Source organism: Columba livia, chromosome 3 (assembly GCF_036013475.1).
Source record: "Columba livia isolate bColLiv1 breed racing homer chromosome 3, bColLiv1.pat.W.v2, whole genome shotgun sequence".
Classification (NCBI taxonomy): Eukaryota; Metazoa; Chordata; class Aves; order Columbiformes; family Columbidae; genus Columba; species Columba livia.
The window spans coordinates 97003644-97024625 of NC_088604.1; the positions used below are offsets into that span (position 1 = coordinate 97003644).

A 20982-nucleotide genomic window follows, 5' to 3' on the forward strand; every position below is an offset into this window, starting at 1 on the left:
TTTGGCGGTCGCCCCTGCCCCGCCCCCTTTCCCTCCTTCTTCCCCTCAACTCTACTCGGTCCGCCAAGTTGCGCGGCCGCTCGCCCGCCGGCTCCGGGGCTCAGGCGGCGCGGCTGCGGCGGGCGGAGACACTCGTGGCGGCCCCCGGCGGAGCAGAAGGGGGCAGGATGACGGCGGAGGCGCGGGGAGCGCCCGGCGGCGGTTGAAGGCGGAGAAGGGGCGTGTGGAAGCGAGCGACTGGGGAGCGGGGAGTGGAAGCCGCCTCCCCGGCGAGCTCGGCCCAGGGGCGAGTCCGGCCGATGACAGCGGGCTCGGCGCGGGCTGGTGCTGGCGAACCCGGCTGAGCGGGACACGGAGCGAGCGGGGCAGCGGTGCCGCCGAGCCCGGCCCGCGGTGGCCCGCGTCGCGCCTGCCTTGAGAAGAGCGGGAGCCCGGTTCCCCCCGCCCGCCCCCGCGGGAAAGTTTGGCGCCTGCCCGCCCCGCCGGGCAAAGTTGTTGGGTTTGTTTGTTTTTCCCTTTCCTCCTCTGCCCCTTCCGCTGCCCCGCCGGCCGCCGGCTCCGCGCGGAGAGGAAACTACGAGGGAAGCAGGAACTGCGGAGCGAGGCGCAGCCCGGACCCAGGAGCCGACCCAGCACCCGGCAGCCCCGCTCGCCGCTAGGACGCCAGCCCGCTTCTCCCCTCTTCCCGCCGGGGTGCGTGTGCGCGGGCGGGCGTGAGGGCAGGGAGGACTTGGTTTTGCCCTTTTTTTTCGCTTTTTTTCTTTTAAGCCCTTTTTTTGCCCGCCCGCTTCTTCCTCCGTTTTAATATATGCTTCTGGAGAGCGACGTCCCCCCGCGCCGCCTCACCGCCCAGCCATGTCGGCGGCCATCTCTGCCGCGGAGAAAGTGGATGGCTTCACACGGAAATCGGTGCGCAAGGCTCAGAGGCAGAAGCGCTCGCAAGGCTCCTCGCAGTTCCGCAGCCAGAGCAGCCAGGTGGAGCTCTCGCCGCTGCCCCAGCTCAAAGGTACCGTCTTGTCGTCCTTCCCTCTCCTCTCCTGCACGCCCCAGCCCTCCGGCTACAGGTGCCGGTGTCCTCCGCCGCCCCGGGCTGCCTCTCCTGACACCGCTTCGCCAGCCCCGCGCTGCCCTGTCGCCGCCCGACCCGGCCTGTCCCCTTGCCCCGCACCTTCCGCCCTTTCGCCGTGTCCCCCTCCACTCTTGGTGCTCGCCAGGTAGGGACTTCGCGGGAGTGATTCTGTGTGCGGATGGGCTCGCTGCCTCTGCGCACAGATACAAGTGTCGTGCAGCTCGGTTCTCGTTTAGTGCCCCGGGAACTGACTCCAACTTCGCCACCCTTTTTTCTGAGTGATTTAGGAGTAAGTGTTGGGCGGGCAGGTTTGCTTTTTGAGGTCTTACTCAGCGGTAAGTTGAGTTCAGGAGTGCAGGGAATTGAGCGCTAGAACGTAGGAGCGAGTGGTGGCTCCTCCCATGGGGGGATTTTGCAAAGGGGAACTCGGTGCCTCTTGGCATAATATCCTGAGTTACCGGAGAGAGTTTTCCTTTGGCTTCTTGGTTCCTTCCCGTCACTTTTGGACAATGTTTGAATGACGTTTTGCCTGTCTTATTTGAATGAGCAGGAGTTGCATCAGAGACCTTTTCCTGCGCAGTGCTGTATGCGAACAGTCACAAGTGAATGAAAATCGTAGATGCTGGCATCGCCAACATTGAAACAGATAGCAAAGGTTTTATCCTTTGTATTGGAGTTAACATTTGAAAAGACCCAGTTAATTAGATTACGAAAATGAAACGAAGTTAATTGCAACCTTCCACACCTTGGAACATAAAAATAAATTACTTTTTTTTTTTCTTTTAAAAATTACAAAAATAGTTATTAGGCAGAGAATATAAACTTATTTTTAAAGTATTTGACATGGACTTGAAAAACAATGGGGAGATTATCCTTACTTGACCCAGCATATTAATTTTACACTTACTAGTGTTAAAGTCTTATGGTTTTTAAAGCTGCATCATATGATGGTGGAAAAAATGTCTAATGATTTGCAGCAAATATCCAAAATCTGAATGAAATACAGCAAGCTTAAAAATATTCCTAAATACTAAGGGCTTTTTTTTTTTGTCTTTTTTTAATGGCTTTTACAGTCATGTCTGTAGCATTTCAAGACTTTTTTTTTTTCCTAATCTCAAGTGTCAGATGTACATGACCCATAAAACAGACTATTAGCAGAAATGTTATTAAAAACAAATAAACTTGGGCAGAAGAGTGGACAGGGGAGGTGTGTGTTTGTTTGTTTTGTCCTTGTTTTTTTAGCATGTTTGTTGCAGCAGCTTTGGGTGTTACGTTCAACAACAGCAGGGGTGTTCTTGCTGCTGCTTTTGTACTTTTTCTTTTCCTCTGAAGTTGTGTCCTGTCTTGGCACACTAGTTTGATTTTGGGGATTTGTAACTGGAATAATTTGTTTGAAGTCAGGATTTAGTTTCTGCTATTCACATACTGTTTAGACAGTGTATTTTCCTCAGAGATCGTTTTTATAAACCCACACTTCAGACCTAGTAAAAGCACTTGGTAGATATTGCACATAGGTGGCAGACTTCAGAAAGTTTGAGTCCTGATCCAGCAAACAGTTAAACATACATACTTCATGCAGAGAGCAATTCCAGCTTAAATCAGCAAAATGTCTAAGTTTACATTCTTTGCTGAGTTGGGACTTTAATATTCAATTTTTAACTCTGTATGATTAAGTCTTATAGTTTTGTGAGTGCAGTTTTACAGCTTTTTACTTATAACATGGAGAAATTTTGCATGGCATCAGCAGCTCAGATGTTTGGGAATCTGAGGCCATAAACCATCAGAGGAATTTCTTCAGTTATGCAGAGTTTTATAGTAGTTTGAACTGCCTTAAGTTCTTAAATGAAAATCACATCTGTCTTTATGCTTATGATTTAAAGACCTGCCCTCTAAACCTGCTTCAGAACATAAATTGTGGGCAAAATGTACTTTTATGAGTTACAGTATCCCAGCTAGCCAGTTAACAGAAAGTTGGGCAGCATTTTTCTGTGTGTTTTCTCCCTTGGGTTTGTGATGTTGCATTTGTCCTGAACGTAGCTATGAACAGAGGATGATTTATCTCCATCTACTTGAGGCTCCATTTCTCCTTTCCTCTCTTGAACCTTCCCTGCCCCCCAAACCAAAAAAGCTTCTAGAAAGAAAGTGTTTGCTCTCTTTATAAATGTATCATTTTGCAAAAACTTTTTGTTTTAATCACTAAGTCTTACGAAGATGAAGCTTTGCTTTATTCTTTAAAGCCAATATGGAATTCAGTAATAGTTGTGGTGCTGCCAGTGTATCATCATCCACAGAGTAGTAGCCAGCATTCCCAGGGAGGGGCAGAAAAAGGAAAGTACAGTCATTATACTGGTGCCTAAGGGTGCTCAGCATACACTTAGAAAATTGGTTTAAGACTTTTTGCTTTTGGAGATATCTTCAAATAAATGGTTAAATCTGAGGTGTTTGAAGCCTGCATTGGGAGAAAAGTAGTGTTTTGTAGATGAAAAAACAGTTTGGTATTATGCTGCTGTAAAATATTTCATCTCATTTATAGTTACTGTCTTGTTTCGTAGCTTTTAAGAAAAATATTCTGAAATAAGTATAAACAGTATTCTGAAACTCCCCAATAGGTTTGTCAGACTGACCTAAAATACTTGCATCTTTTTTACTGGAAGGAGAGATTTTCCAGAAGAAAAATAGAAATTACTCATCCACTTTATAAAGTGCCTTTTTGGGTAGATAATGTTGTGGGTTTTTCATGTGGGGGCTCTTGTTTGTTTGCCACTAAAATGGCTAAATCAGATTGTGTAACATGCTTTCATAGTTGTGTTGTTTGGAAGCCTGTAGACAGATAATCTTAGAAGTGCATATTTCTGGAGTGAATTGCACTGCTGCTATGTGTTAGTAAAATTCCTTAATTTGGCTGCATATTGTATCACTACTAGGAGAAGAAATATAACTGTAAATAGTAGGTAATGGTCCCAGATAGTAGGTATTCCAGTTTGGAGGTTTTGTTGAGTGAGTGAGATTGAGAGGAGGGGCAGCAAGTTTGTATGTTGTCATTAACATTCATCTTAATTTTGTGTGTGGTGTTATTTATCGTTTTTAGGTAGAAGCTCAGCAAAACCTGACTGTTACGATACATAAAATAAATTAGTAATGTGTTCTTCAGTTAGCAGGTTTCCTATGTGTTTGTTATTCAGGAGAGTGTCCATTTTACTGTATTATTTAAAAGCTGAATAAGAAATACTGAAGACCCAGAGAGAGTATTTAAAATAAAATGAAACACTTGTTAAACCTGTTAGAACTTGAAGTTGCTTTTTTTTCCCGTTTCCTATTCATTTTGTTACTTTATAGTTTACATAATACAAATCCTTTGAAAAATCTGCAGCCACAATAATGTGCTGGTTAACAGCAGGATTTTGTGACTTCATGAACAATTCTGGGAGTGTTGAGTTTAAAGAAATCTGGCAAAGGAAGTGTTATTTTTAACATCTTAAGAAGTGGTAATTTTGTCTCAATAGCAAGTTGTTTTAAAAGACTGCACATACAGTTACCTTCATTTTTGAAAAGAAGAGATACTACTTGACCATGGAACCTGATCTGACTCATTACAGTAAAAGTATACATGCTTGTTTCTGTCATTTTTGATTGAAGAAGCTTGTAAAAAAACAGGTGGAAAATCGTGAATAGAAAACACAACTCTTTCCTTTTATTTAGCACAGTTAATATGATCTGTCAGGTTGTCAAACAAATGTACCTTTTTTTCCAGTGTACCAAACATGTCAAGTGCAGCTGGAATGAATAAACATGAATAAACATCCTGATGCCTTTCTATGATCTTCTCAATAGTGAATATCCATTTGGGAAGATCCATGTCACCACAGGCTTCTTTCCTATATCATGCTCAGAGAATAAATACATGAAATGAAATTCTTAATATTCACTTCCAAACTAAACTCTGTCTCCACAGAGAAGACTGGCCCTTACAGCAGAAGAAATGGAAAGTGGTCCAAAAATCTTTCAATTGTAGGCTAGCGATGGCTGTAACCACCTCTCTGGGGCTGAGAGTTACAGTGGCAAAATATACTGGAATAAGAAATTTTTAAGTAGACCTTTCAGTGTGTAGTTTCAGCATTCAAATATGGTATCTAAAATAGGTGTTAACAATACTGTTTTCACTACTTAAACCCTTGAGAGAGAGCTTGGATGTGACTGAAAAGCAAATGCTGTGTTCAAGCTGAGCTTTTGTGGAGATGTTACAGGAAGGCATAATAAGCTTGCTTATGGATAAAATTGTAACATTATTAAAAATCTATCAGGGTTCGTTCAAGCCTTAAACTTGGAATGTTTTGAGTCATATAGTGTGTGCTTCAGAGTGACAAAAATAAGTGGAATTAAAAACAGCAGAGAGGAGTTATCTTCTCATATTAATATTTTTGCCTGTTCTCCCCAAAGAAAAATGCTCTTCAAAAATTGTAGAATGATTTGCTACAGCCTTAACAAATACCGGGAAGTGAAATGACAGTTTTCTGTCTCAAGGTTGCACTTTTTAATGTCCGTCATGTTTCATTGTTATTTCCTCTACTGTAGTCCCTCATCCTATGCCTTTTGTATTCAACATCCCTTGCAACTACAGTCTTGAGTGAGTTTTCCCTTAAGAGAGATAATCTTTATTTCACATGAAGAATCAGAATGTTCTATGAGGAATTTAGGTTTAACTGTCATGCATAATTTCAGCAGGGTGCGCTATAAAGTTGTAACTTCACTAAACAGAAGTTTTTACTATCTTGAGAAGTAGAGAATCTATAATAGCTAGAGATGCTTTAAGAATTTTTAAATATTTTAATCGTTCAATGAAAAATGGGTTGTTTAATTTTTTTTCTATATTAAGGAACTGTTCCTAGTTTACGGAGTGGAACATTTAGTCTTCACTTCTTAACAAATTGACCTTTTTTTATCCTTAGACTTGAATTTTTGCTCTTAGAATATACTTCCATCAAGAGCAACTCCTAAATATAGAGCCTATTGACAGTCTTCACATGAACTTTTCTATTTAAATCTTTCACATCTTCTGCGTGCCAGCTTAGTATCAGATTTCTTTTTCCATATTCGTTGCTTTCTAGTTTAGTCAGATATTAGTTTTGCAGGTGCTGAATTTAATGTTAGTTGCTGTAGGAAATAAAAATGGAATGATGTATTCCTTCGGGCTATCAGATCTAAAGAAGATTACTTCTATCAACATTTTTTTTTAAAAAAATCTCTCAAAGTCATTTAGTGCTTTTGAAAAGGTGTCATACCAACAGTTCTGAACAGGTTAATGTTCTGTTTCAGCACAGAAGGGTTATGCTTAGTGTTCTTATGAAAAAAGACACTACCATTGTGAAGGATATAGAATTCAGCTTCTGTGCCATTCTAGCCATAACTCCTGTTTTAATCTAGCAGGCTAAAATTATATTTATAGTCTTACAACAGGATGTGGATTTTGAAGGTTGAAACCACAGCCTAAGTAGATTCATAGGTAGTAAAGAACATCTGTTGTATAAGATTCCCTTGGCAAAATGCTCTACTGGAAACTGGACCAACAGTGACAGCTTCTTTTCAATGTCTGAATCATCGATTTTTATCAGAGTCACTGAACTAGTTTCTGTGAAGTTTTGCTGAGTTCATGGCCAATGAAGTATGTTGTCTACAAGATGCCTATTTCATAGTGTACTTTTGACTTAAAGGCAGAGCTCATAATAGCTAAGGTCGCCTACAATTTTCCTTCACAAGACCTTATTCTCAGCTGCTTACAGCATTGCTAAACTGTTTGGACTGAAGTTTTCCATGCCAAGTATGGACAGTTTTATTTGGAACCATTCCTCAGGCTAATTTTCTTAGTTTCAGCAAAACTTAGTTTCAGTACAAACTGCTTCTAAGAGCAGAGTAAAAATAAATTGCAGTGTGTCAATATTAAAAGAAGAAAGAGAACAAACTGTCTTGAGGTGTAGTGTTTGCTGTACTTTGGAGCTTAGCACATAGATCTTAATGAAAATTGATTTAATTTGATCCAAATTCTGAGACCTGTTCAGTAGCTCTTGTATCTCAGTAGCACGACTGATGATTCAGCATCCACTACACTATTTTGTAGATACCTCAGTATCTGCTCTGCTGCTCTTGCCTGCTGTGCTCTCTGAGGCTACTATACATGGCTTTTCTCTGCTTTTCTTGTCTGTAGTACTGCTAGGCACAACAACTTGTAATGGAAAACTTGTAATGTTATTTTTTCCACAAGCAAGGACCCAGCAGTGTGTTACAGGTGAGGAGATGGGATGGAAGTGGTGTGCCGATTACCAAAATTTAGGTGTGAAGAGAGAGCAGAAGACAGGTCTTTTCCAGTAGCTTCATTAAGCTCAGTATTTAGAGTCTCAACACTCCTGTTGGCTATGCATTTTTCTGGAAATGTTTATTATATTCTCTTGTAGTTTCTTCATAGTTTTTTATTGCAGCCATGCTTTTTGAATTTCCCATGATCTTCTTTAAACTTTATGGGCTTAGGCGTTTTGTTCTGTACATGAGGAATTGATTGCAGATGAGTTAGATCATTAAATGAGAGTCTTGAGAATTTAAAATGAGGAGAACATAACTGCAGTGACTGTGATTAGAGCATAAAATTAACTTTCAATCCTTGTGTTCAGTAGTACTGCTTTCTGGCTGCTGCATGTTTGGGGGTGGTGGGAATGAAGCTGAGAAAAGCTGGTGAAATGTAGATGCAGGATACTAGGCCTTAGTATTTCAAGGGTATGGGGGCTATGAGAAGAGAGAGCAGTCTGATTAGAGTTGTAGGTGACCTGTAGCTTGCTAAAGTAGTAGCTTGTATTGCTGCTCTGAACATGGTGCAAGGCAAAGGCCATAGATATTTTTTTTTAAGAAGTGCTGTTGTGTTGCCTGGCTGTCGTTGGTAAGAGATGTCTATCTCATTCTCAACTTCCCTCTCATTGCTATTATTTCTCACTATCTTAACAAGCAAAGCTTTGGAATTGGTAGTTTTTGTCAGCTTCATTGATATGATACAGTTAAGATAAATAGGAATTTTGCTGTGGAGTTGGGAGGTCAAGTAACCAGTGACAACAAAAAGTATACTTGCACCTGTATATTCAAGAATAGTGCTGCAAGAGGAAGATGTTCTAACTCCAGTAGGTGATTTTTACACCCTTGAGAATTAAAGGCCATAACAGGAAAACTTTCAATGTGTTTTACAAGTTATTTTTTCAAACTACCGATTAAAAGTTTACATCTGAGACCATCACACACTTGAGTTGACAAGCTCCAGGTAACAGAGGTAAAAGCAGCACAGTAGATTTTCTCAGAAAACCTGAAAAAGGAGGTGAGCAAGTTTAGAGGAGGACAATATAGCATGGGCCAGGAAGGCTGGTGAAAGGAAGAACTGGAATAAAAAAATTACAGCCATTTGTCTGAATATGGAGGGGAAAAATGTTTGCTTCTGCTATTGATGCATTTGAGAATTAGCAGGGAGCATCACTACATGAACATGTGCACTTTTAGAAGTGATTTAATAGCTTATTTTGGTTTCGTAAATGGTTGGTCCTTTAAAAAAGAAAAGCACAGCTTTTGTTTTGTTAATTTCTTCCCAAGTAAAGTTTTATGGGAAAGTGTGGGAGGGAAAAATGGGGCTAAAAAAAAGTTCCAATTTAGTGTAGGTGGGCAAAACCTTTGAAAGTGTATGGTGTTTTTAATTAAAAAATTCTATGGTCACTTAAAATATGGCACATGTATTAGACTGGAGTCGTGTTAAGCAGCGTAAATTATGGTTCCACATGTATGTAACAGAAACAAGTAATGAGACTTGCACTTAGGTTTTGAATTATATGTGTGAAATAATTTTTGCATATCGGCATTGTTGGATTCTGTAGGAAAACAGTCATTATTATTTTGAAATGAAAAATTAAGGTGCATGTGTCAGAACCCCCTAGAGACACTTAGGCTGCGTCCTACAGTACAGTCATAAGGACAAAGTTTGCTAATTTACATTTTGTGTATTTTCCCGTAAGAGAGGGAAGCAGGAACAAAGTAAACTCCGTACGTGAAAATGGTGTAAACTGAATTTAAAAATAGCTAAGAGATTTTGCCAAATGGGAATAAAGTATAGGATCGCTCATTACTGAACATTTGATGTTTACAGTTTGTGATAGAAAGAACATAACTGTTAGAGTATGGTTGAAATAGGAAAATTAGTTGAACCTTTTATTTGTGAGGCAAAATGCTTAATTTAGGTGAAATGGGTAAAAGCATCCTACAAATTCTTAAATATTCATCTGCTCAGGGTGATCTGTTCTCATTGAGGTCAGTGGGAGTTAGGTCATTGAATGCAGCAGAACCAGGATTTCACCTGTTTCTCCAATCTAAATTAATCTTAGTTCTTCCTACTGTAACGCCACGTAAGGTACCTCATTATCATTTGTGAAAACTTGAAAATTTATCCAAGGCATTAATCCAATACCTTTAACTTCTACACAGATTTACACAGGGATTCAAGAGTGTTTTCCCTTGGCTTTTGAAAAGCTAGATTGCATGCTTCCCCTGGGACAGATTTCCTATAAAATCACACCCCTGCACATCTCCTTCACACATTTAAAACAGTTAAGTATTAAATTAACTGTAAAATGCATTTCTATACTTGTGTGAAGTAATGTTTAACAGCTACCCCTTGGTTTCAAATAAAACCTATTTTTATATTGCACTCGGTGCTAATTTTGCCATGTGAAAATGACAATATTTCTTCAGTTTCTGGGAAAATACAAACAAACTTGATTTGTAATGTTAACTTGCATTTTCTAATGTGATATCAAACTGGAGCAACTTCAACATATTACTCAAAGCTAATTTTATGCTTAGATAAGGTAACAAGATGATTGGGGAACAATAAAAGTTAGACTTTTAAAAAAAAATTCCCACACTGTATCCACTTATGGCATACTTCATTATCAGTGCTCACTAATTATAAAATACAATAATTTCAGTCAGTCAGGAGTTTTGTAATTCAGTTAATAGAAAGGGAACTTATTTAAATTGTAGGTACAGTTTCTGTTGTGTCAAGCTTAAAAATGTGCAAATTGGTGTGTTTTGGTCTTCAGGTCAAGCAAAACGTTTATGTTCCTATGAATAGAGAATGTTTTTAATACAGTACTGTGTAATGGTTATTGAGCTCGAGTTTTTACTGAGCCTGGGTGACACACAGCTTTGTCACCTGCTTTTCAGCTGTCTTATCCTGGGGTAACGTATGGACAGATTGCTGCAGCTGTTGGGGGGGCAGAGCTGTTCAGATTTCCTTTTCTTTTAATTCTTAGCAGAGTGGATGTGAAACAGTTCCTTGAGTCTACCTTGTCACAACCCGAAGGTTGTTTTACATCTTCAAAATTACATGTGAAAATCCAAAATAGTGTTTGGCGAGAAGTATAATTAACAGTTCCTGTGTCAGGAACAAGCAGCATCGTACCAATTGTGCCTTCTGATCTTTTTTGATTCAGCAGTCTCAGAAACTTGGTCTGCTGTCTCTTTCCCTTTCTGTAGTCTCTCCGGCCTTGCTGGCTCATGCTCCTGGCACATGAGTTACCAGGAGTACAGAGTTGCTGTGTGCCAGCTGCTCTGTGGGTGCTTTCAGCCTGGGGCTAATACAAGGTAACCCAAGTTAGACTGTAAAGAGAGGACCTGTTTATATATGGAGGACTTTACCTTGACCTTTATTTGCCCTCTTGGTAGGAGGACTGCTTGAAAGCATGTATGTTTTACCATAACAAAAAACTTTGTTGCATTTCAATATTACAAAAGCTATTTAGGAGTTGTATTTTCTGTTTTGAGAAAACAGTTTTAATTCTTACGCCTTTGTATCAACTTTTGTAGCTTTGGGTTAAAGGTTGCCATCTATTCCATGTTCACATGTTGCGAGAAACAATTTCCCATTGCAGAAATCAATTACTCTCTGCTCTTGCCCAGATTAATGACCTGGCTGTACATGTTAATTATGTCATAGGGTTTCTCACCCTTAAATTTAGCACTTTTTCCCTTAAAGAGTCGGGGTTCCTATTTTAATATCACTAGTACTTAATCATGAGCTGTTACACCTTTGTCAAACCAGTGAAACCGTTAATTGGGCTAATGACTTGCATGCAGGAGAGAATATTAAGCTCTCAGAGCCTCTGGTTGTATTCAGCATAGGCCCATCCTGGCATGTGATCAATCACTAAAACTGCTTGATGGTCTTTAAATGAAGATAGCACATACAGTAGCAGTGTATGCCAAAACCAGAAATGAATGCACTTGGGAGCATAAGAGTTGGCTGACTGGTGGAAGAAAGCTTGTTTCAAATACAAGAGGAGTTGTATAAGAAGTGAAACTTCTTTGCCTTTTATAATTTAGTATTGCTGTGAACAAAACTTGCATGTGGTTAACCATACACAAATTGCTCAACTTGTCAATACTTTCAGAAGCAGTATTGCTTCAACTGCACCGGGTCATCAGACAATATTTTTTTTCTGGATTTATTGTTGTTCTTGTTGCATGTAGCTGAATTTCAGTTACATTCTGAACTGGTGGTGTGCTCTTGAGGAAACCTTTGTATTGTTCAAATTGTACATTTTGTTAAGGATGACTTCAGGGTGTTTTTTTGTTCCTGTTCCAGTGGCTGCTAAGTTCAGTGAGTTTTTGTTTATGGAATCAATGGTGCTTTAATTCTCCATTTTGAGAAGGTGTGGTAGAAATTAGGTGAATTGTGGCAGATCTGGTTACTAGAATCTTGCTATTTAACTTTTTGAGGACCAAGATAATAATTTCTGTTACTTTTGCATTTGACTGCATGTTTTCTTCTGTAATTACACAATTGGAAATTTGGCCATTAATATAAAAGCACTTCAGCAGGGTACTTTCTTAGGGTCTGAAGTGTCTTGGTTGACTCAAACCTTCATTGAAATCAAGGGCTTTAATGTGGGTACTAGCTGGAGACTCTTAACTGTATGAGATTATAAGCAAGTTTGGAAGATGGTAGAAACAATCTAGATAATCGCTTGCAGTTTGCCATCTCTGTAAGGAGTCATGTCACAGAATTTGTGACAGATGTTGTTAGATCAGGATAGGCTTTTCAGATTTTCTGGACTGATTTGTTAAGGTCAACTGCTGGCCATGTGGGGTGGCAGATGAGACTGAAGAAAATATATTTGTTATTGAATGGGAGATAGCTTTCTAGGAGTGCTTCTAGTAAGCAACTTTAAAATTATCTGTAGCCTGGCCTTTGTAACCAACTTTGTAAAACCACAGTATGAGTAAAAGTCATTGCTGATGGTTATCCTCATGTAGTTTGAATGTGTGATTTCTCCCCCCTCCCTGCCCCTTTCTTTTTTTTCCCTGGCATGTGTCTCAGAATTAGTCTTAAATTGAGAATATTCTAATGAGCAAAACTTGTGATTTCTTAGCTCTTTCAAAAGAAAATGGAAATTTACTTGGATGGGTATTTTGGTTGGTTGGTTTGGTTGTTTTTTTTTTTACAGATTGGTTGTTTGTGGCAGTTTTACTTTGCATAACTGGTTAGAGAAAGGTGTATATTAACTTGGATAAAACATGTGCTATAGGGACAGTTAAGCAGGTAGGATATTTTTGAATGTATTGCTCATGTGGATGTCTTAGCACAAGTCCTGCCTGTTCACCGCCTGCAGAATAGTTCATCTATGAGTGGAATTACAGCAGAAGCTCAGCTCGTTACCTCGATTGCTCCTTTGCAGTCCATTTGATTTCTGAAATGAAGAGTTTAAGTCTTAGTATGAGCATACGGGTCCTAGACAGGATTGACCAATGTGCCTTCTGCACCTTTAACTCTGTGCCAAGTCTTTGTTTTGATTATCTCCTATATGTAGTATGAATTTCCTTGTAGCAGGATGTTTAAGAATACTATTCCACTGTTGTCTTCCAAACCTGCTTTGCTAGTGGAAAAAAAAACCTACTGCTGTATAGGGAGCTGGTTAACTTTTAAGATAAATATATAATGTTGTTTTATCTGACTCCCTTATCTGACGTGGAAAGTCAGAGCTGTGTTTACTGAAAACACACAGAACTTACTCATCCCCTTCCAGAATTCCAGCAACAGCTGTAGGCTTTGAGGTAACATGAAATGTGAAAAATAGATTATTGAACTCCGAATGGAGTGGGTGGGGGAAAGCCTACAACCCTAGTCTATTAACAAATGGTACTTATTCCTTAGGGTGGTAAAATGGGTTTTTGGTTTGATTTTGTTGTTGTTTTTTGTTGTTTTGGTCATAGAAAACCTGAAAATACTGATGACAAGATTCCTTGAGTACCTAAGGTGCTGCACAAGTGCTCGTTTGAGTAGCCCCACCAGTTTTACTTTGGCTGTTGAGCTACCAAGAGCTGGAATTGTGGGAACTTATCTTACATGTGTATGGAGTTACTGGAGAATGTTATAGACTGCCAGTACAGCCAAGTGTACTGTGAGGTTTTATACAGGGCCTACATTTTTCTTCAAAAATGAGCTTAAAGCATTAAAAAAAAAAAAAAAAAAAAAAAAGGAGGAAAAAACAACCACCACTAAACGAAAAAAACCCCAAAACGTATTATTCAAAAAAGTAGCTAGCTTAACTGAAAAATCTTACCTACACATTATCTCACACCTCTGTAGTTGGATGATATGGTTCCAATGGAGATGGTGAAATAACAGCCCAGTGCAGCTGAAAGGAGTTTCTGCTCCCATCACTACCCTCGTGTGGGAGCTCATGTGCATCAGGCCCCTCCAGAAGCCATTTATTATTTATTTAACCTCATTAATATGGCCATGTGGTTGAGTTAAAGCAGCTCACAGAGGAGTCTGACAAGTTCCAGAGCCGGCGTTGAGGGATGGATGTGACAGTGGGGGCAGAGGAGGGAGAGGGAGGATTAAATGGTTGATAGGGGGTAGCGGGGAGAGAGACCTCAGCCAGTGTCAGCCAGTGATTTTGCTGCCTGTCAAGCAGCAGATGTAGACTTCTGAGAACCCAGAAACATATTGTCTGTCCCCTGTTGTAACAACTGCATCAAAACTCCATTTTTTAACAATGCTTTACCATGCTTGTAACATAAATACTGACGCTCAGATGCTGCGAGAGATCACAGCAGTGATGCACAGAACGACTGCCCAGGACAGAAGTAAATCTTAAATTTAGGTTAAACAGGACGCTCTATGCTTGATTCATGTAGGCCAGGCTAGAGTTTCCCAAACTAACCCCTTTCCATACCAATGATATGTCTGAAAAGAGCAGGCTGTACAACAGTGTTGATAATTTATTGCTATGAAGAAATGAAAAAGCCAACAAAGCCAAACACTAGATGTCTCATAGTACATGTGCTCCTCACTCCCTGTCAGCGCTAGGACTTCATTTTGCTCTACCAGATCCCTCCACCATTGCTGCACATAGCGTAGTGCAGGTAGCCAGACAACAGAGCTTAATGCTGAACTTCATACTGTGGAATGTGACACAACTGTGGCACAGTCCTGGTCATGTGTTAATCCTTGTCTGTATTTCAGTTCGTCAGGGAATTATGTAGAAGTGTAGGGTTGACCACCAGGTTCAGTTTGCTGTAAGGAGGGATGCCGGACCTTATTCCGTAATATCATTGTCCTCCAAGTGTTTGGAAGGGCTGTATGTGAACTGCTTGCAGAGGCTGTCAGAGAAAATCTTCATGGTTGTTTCTCTTACTTAGAGATATTTTTTTTTTAAATACTGGGAACTTGTTGCAGATGTCTGAGAGGGTTTATTTTATACTGGCAGGGAAAGTATGCTTTTTGAACTTCCAATTTGTGTAGTTGAGAGAGAAGTTTTTGTGGTCTTAGATTCTGGTTCCTGTTATAGAAGCAAGGATTTTGTTGGGTTCTCTGTACTTGGCTAAACACTTCTTTTGAGAAAGGAGAAGTATCTGCCTCTTCCTTCCAGGATAAATGCTTGTAAACATATGCACCAAATATACCGCAGGAAGACATCGTTGTGGTCCTCTGGCAAGGGCTATGATGATGTTTGTTTCTTCATTTACAAGGTAGTGAGGTAGCACTTTGATTGTGAACTGCTTTTCCCTATCTGTATTTTTGGGGAGCCTTCCCTGAAAAAAATGCATTTTAACTCAGTATTCCATACTTAGACTTGGATTGATGACCTTATAAATTTGAAAGTATTCTATTTAGAGACAAATTCGTACAATCATGCAGTTTTACTGTTTAGTAACTGCTGTTCAGGAGGATCTTCCAAGTCAACTTGCTTGTAACTGTCAAGGGTTTTGATTGCGGGGTGACAATAAAACCCTGGCAGATTTATTGTTAACCTCCTCCCTCCCTCTCCCCCCCTTTCCACTAAGGACAGGCGATTGGGAGGAAAATAAGGACAGAAAGAACAGAGTTGGAAAAATTAAAAATGTTTTACTAATGCTACTAATAAGAATAGAGAAGATAATACAAAATACACAAAACCAATCTTGAAAGTCTCAGCAACTGCAGAGCCGGCAGCAAAGTCCTGGATTGGACTCTGCAGCCAACCGGAGCTGGATTCAGTCTGTCACTAGGCCTCAGTTCACAGGGACAACTAGCAAGGTCCTCTACTAATGTTGGCCATAAGCAGAAGGGAAAAGAAGGAAAAGGGATGAGATCCTTGTGATCTCCCACTTTTATATGAAGTATTCACGTGAATGGAATGTTATACACAGTTGGTCAGTTTCTTGGTCATCTGTTTCTCATTGCCTCTCTTGAAAGATGTCCATCCATGCTTATCAATAACTTTGCATTCCATTGCTATGTTTACCAAAACATGATTCTGGTTCTCCAGGAAAATGCAGCTAATATGAAGTCTTTAGCTGACAGGCAAATTCACTAAAAGAGAAACTTGTTTTTTAACAAAACCAGGACAGTAACTTTTTATCCTTCGGCATTGTGGCTACAGTCTGTAATGATCAGCTTTTTGTAAATACTAGAAACAGTCTGAGAATTTCAGCATTAGGAAGTGCAAGGATCAAATGAACTATTTTCATCAGTTACAAACGTTTTACCATCTATTGTTGAAATGACCAAAAGCAATGAATATCCTTAGAAAGAGTCATGGTTAAAGTGAGTCACAATTTACAATACATCTTTTGGTGATGGATGGAAATAGTTGTCCTTAGTGTTTCCTACCACCATATGTAGTTAAGAATCAGCTTTCTGTGGCTGCCTAAAATCTCATTACTACCTTCCCAAGGACCTCAGATGAATTTACAACCAACCTTTCAAAGAATGTAGCAGTGGATTTAAAGAATTTCCTAACTCACACTTCTGTTGAGCAGCCTCTAGAAAATAAAGTTGTGGCAATTGCGTTTTGATCACCTGGATCATGTGGTGTGTAGAGGATTTTTGGAAGGGGTGGTTTAATATATGGTTTTTTACACTCTTCTAAGTAGGATTAAATATTTTTGCTCCTTTCCCTCTGCTTTAGGCTTCCTCATGCTTTGTTTCCTTTCCTCCTCCTCTTTTTGTTTGTTTGTTTTGTGTGGGTTTTTTGTTTGCTTGTTTGTTTTGGTTTTTGTTGTTGTTGTTTTTTCCCCTCAAGTGTCTTTTCCAACAACATGCAGCAATTCAGGGACAGGCTGGTAATTTAGGCTTAATTTTAATCCCTCTCCACCCTGCTTCTGCCTCAAAATACAGCCTGTCAACAGGGTTATTTTAGCGAGGCATCTGCCGTCTGTGATACTTTGAACCTACCTTGTCTTCTGTGGTCCTTATGGTGTTTAGGGTATTTGAAGAAAAGCAGTTATCTTCAGATGTATGGTGTAAATCTTTGTAGATGTTAAATTAAAACTGGTTTAAAAATGGTGCCACAGCTTGCTAAACTACTAAAGCTAAAAGCTGTGGTGTTGATGCAATTATGGTTGCACGGTTTATTTTATTCAAAGAGCTGGAATAAACTATGGCAGTGTGATTTTATTGTGGTGCAGAGTTATTTAGCTTCCTTTGTGCTGGGATAGTTAAAGACAAGGCTTTAAAAAGTTAAGAATGTGATCTAACAAACAGATTTTTCCCAGATCACTCCATGGTTCTCATGGTACCTCTCAGGACATTCCCAGGACAAATGTGCTATATGTCAAGCAGGGATTGAGCACATGAAGACAGGTAGTGCTGATACCACAGGACAGGCTTTCTCGTTACCTTATTTATTACCGTGGTTGCACGTAATTTTCTTTTCTTGCAGAGGTCTTGATTATATGATTTTCTTTATAATTATGCAAAATGGGTGTACAAATAGAGGAAAACACTTTCTTTGGTTTTGCTTTGAATGATATGAGCAACAAAACAGATTAATGGGCAGGTTTTTCATTTGAGAAAACATGTCTAATGGAGATAGATTAGATTGCTAATGAAATGGACTGGTGGTGCCTGGCAGGAGGGATACCAGCTCTGTTATCCTAATGTCTAACTAAAAGTGGTTAATGCAGGGATTTCTCTGATATTCTAGGGAAGGTAGTAAATGATTTGATTATTTTGTCTGAATTCCTGTTACTTGCTTTTAACCTTGGGCCTCAATCTGTTTTAACCACTATTAGGAGTATCCTGCTGCTGTCTGCTATGTTTTTTTTTAACTTCTATTGAAATTCTGCTTCATGGTGCTTCATTTTGTTGAACATGAGCTAAATACACTATTAGCTGTGCCTCGCTGCTGGGCTTTTGTAACTTGGAGTGCAGTAAAGTTTGTAGTGAGGAAAAGTAAGAGTAGACTTGAGTCCTGTTTGAGCCTGGCTATTGGCTTGGGGCTAGTGTCAGAAAAACCCCAACAAAACAAAACAAGCTGTCCCTCCTGTGTCAGTTCCTTAAATTAGGCTTTTTGGATTTTCTCCTCAGCATGTCACTGTTATTGCCTTGTTGCTATGATACACTACTTAGTCATGCAATCTGCTGTAGAATATGAGAAGATTGGAGCTGAAATGTTATGTAACTTACAAATGTTTTTACAGCTGATGTTCATTATTTTGCAGGGTGTAACAATTGATGTCTTTGTAGTTATCTGAGTGAAATAAGCATCTCGCAAGACTTCTATTCAAAAGAAAAATGGTTAAAATTGCAGAATTAACATTCAGAAGTATGAATTGTTCTTTAGGAGGGAGTAGTAATTGCTGGCTTTTTCAAAAGCTCATTGAAGTTATTATGCTCAGTTAATAGGATCATGACTGTCAGATGGGGAAAGGGAATACAATACAATATTCTGGTGTTTGAACTTTCAGGGCAGAGTGAGCAGTTGGGATCACAGTGCAGGCATTTCAGTCCATTTTAGCAATTACTTTTTGCTTATGGAAACAAAAGAATTCTTTCCAGATAATTACTGAATATTAAAACCACTGTTAACTGTTCCAGCCACTAAATGGAAGGTGTTTTGGTAAGAAACTTGAGGAACTGGCATTATCAAAGACTCTTTGAGTTGTTAAACTTACAAATTAAAATGCAGTTTGCTTAGCTAGAATGATCCTAAAATAATAAAGCATGTGATCTTTTTGTGATTTGTTCACATTTTAAAGTGAGATTTCAGATTTTCAATACGTGGTATGACAAGGAAGTTGCCTTTTTCTTGCCTTCACAATTTCGTTATGATGAAACAGCAGTGCTAATATCAATACTGCAGTGAATGAAGGAAACTCGGGGATTAGTAGTCTGGCTATAGACAGGTCTTGAAAAATCTTCAAGGGGAGGCGAGGGGGGGCATTCCTTATTTGCAGATAAAATTGGAAGGAAAAATGTTTTGCCAAAACAAGTGAAATATTTACTGGCTGATAGATGAAGTGATGCTGTGTTGCCAGAGTGGCTTAGAACCCCAATAAACAAATAAAAACAAGAACAAAAGGCATATTAACCATTTATCAGTTAGAATCATGGCTGCTTTTGTTGTGATCGTGGAACTTTTGAACAGTTACAACATTTTAAGGATGTATTAAGTTTTTGAAGTATACAGTACTTAGAAATCCATCTTTTTAGAGAGAAGCAAAGCTTCTCCATTAGTATTTCACATTATCAGCTTATAGAGAAACTGCGCCCTAAAATGAAAATGCCAAACATGGTCCTAATAGGCCAAAAAAACCTGGAAAACCTTGCATGACTAAGAATGTAGTAAATTATTTAGACCGAAGCAGGAAAATGCAGGATTGAGCCTTTTGAAATATTAGACTTAATTCTTAAGAGAAACATTCATCACATGATGTCAAAACTATGTGAAGTATTTTGCATTGGGTTAAAAAGACAAGGTTCCTTCAAAGCAGATTTTACAGCTTTTAAGCAGGTTACATAATAAAGGATTAGGGAACAGAACAAGACAAATCGGATGAATGAAAGGTTAGTATGATGCACTGCTGCTGTATATGACTTTTAATGGGGGAAAGCTGGTACCTATTAATGTCTATGTATTTCAGATAAAGTTAATTCAGGAACTTGTTTTTCCCTGAATGTATTTACTGCCACATGTTCATTATTTCTCATATGAAACACAAGTTGTGAATGGTGGGTCTTTCATTCTAACATACTTAAACAGATAGATTCAGTTTTCACAATACTGTTTATTAATTTTCTGACTATAGACCATGCTGTTCCCCATAATAAAAAACTGCTAACTATGCAAATTTTAGTTGACAAAATAGATTTAGAAAACCCAAGTTTGCTTCTACAGACTTAAGTGTTATTTTTCTGGTTTTGTTTTTTTTTCCGTCTTCATAGATGCCACCTTCAATGAACAGCAAGATCTTTTTTGTCAGAAGTTGCAACAGTGTTGTGTACTCTTTGACTTCATGGACTCTGTTTCAGACCTGAAAAGCAAAGAAATTAAGAGAGCGACACTGAATGAACTGGTTGAATATGTTTCAACAAATCGTGGAGTGATTGTTGAATCAGCTTATGCTGACATAGTGAAAATGGTAAGTAGAGTACCCTGGTTACATTTTAATATATTATATTTTTAATAAAATATCTTAACATTGAACTCAGAATTGCTGTTGGTTATTCTGCTTATAAAATATAATTCGTTAATGATAACTTGGCTTACAAGATTGTTTAGAAAGGCTTGTAAAAACAAATAACTTCCAAGTTTTAATTATTAGATGAAATGATGCATTCAGGTTAATTAAAATGAAAGAACTGGTATATTGCAGACGCTTGCAGTCTGGCCGAGCTTTGAAGTTGTTCTCATTCAGAAAATGAAACTTGTTTATGTAAGAATGGCAATGGAGTGACAGGCTAAAGTTTTCTGGTAAAGATTCTTGTGGGTACTAGTGTCAACAGAAAGGTTTGTCAGTGTAAGAAAGCAACTCTACTTTGTAAATACTTTATACGGCTGTTTGTTACTGTTTTGGCCTTGGAGAGCTGTGCTAGAGTAGCCTAAGTGGTTTACTTGAGTTGTAAACCACAGGATGACTCGTACTGTGCAATTTCTACAAATGGTTTGTTGGATAAGCAACAAAATATTTGTGGTCATAATGTGCTGACTTTCCCAGGTTTTTTATATGCATTTTCAAATGCAACGTAAGTGATGTTTTAGATATGCCTATACTCCATGTGCAGGGAATGCAACTGAAGGACATTTGACAATAATCTGAAATATTTTAATTTTTTTTTTCTAGAAATCTGAAATGTAAGAGAGTGTGTTTAGTGCCCATGTGTTTAGGTTAATGGTTCTCTAAACTTCAGTTAGGTTTATATAGGTACAATGCTGACTTCAAAAGTAGTTACTGGGAATGTAAGCAGACCAGCTCAAACACATGGCCTACAACTTTTGTAGTTTTATGTACATTGTAAGCTATTTTATAACAAGGTTTTGTTTGGTTTTTTGTTTGGTGGTTTTGTTTTTTGTGAGCAGCTGATATGGAAGATCAGATCCTGTAAGGGTAGAAATTTTGCCATTATA

The 20982-nt window shown here is 39.1% G+C and overlaps 1 protein-coding gene across 1 annotated transcript in view; it reads left to right on the forward strand.

The window, feature by feature from the left end:
- The first annotated feature begins 69 nt into the window (after positions 1-69).
- The window catches only part of PPP2R5A (protein phosphatase 2 regulatory subunit B'alpha), a 46905-nt gene continuing 25992 nt past the window's right edge, over positions 70-20982 (forward strand). The window contains exons 1-2 of the mRNA XM_065058396.1: positions 70-1006; positions 19800-19996. Coding sequence (XP_064914468.1) covers positions 856-1006; positions 19800-19996 — 348 coding nt within the window. The 5' untranslated portion in view covers positions 70-855. The remainder of the gene's footprint in view (positions 1007-19799; positions 19997-20982) is intronic.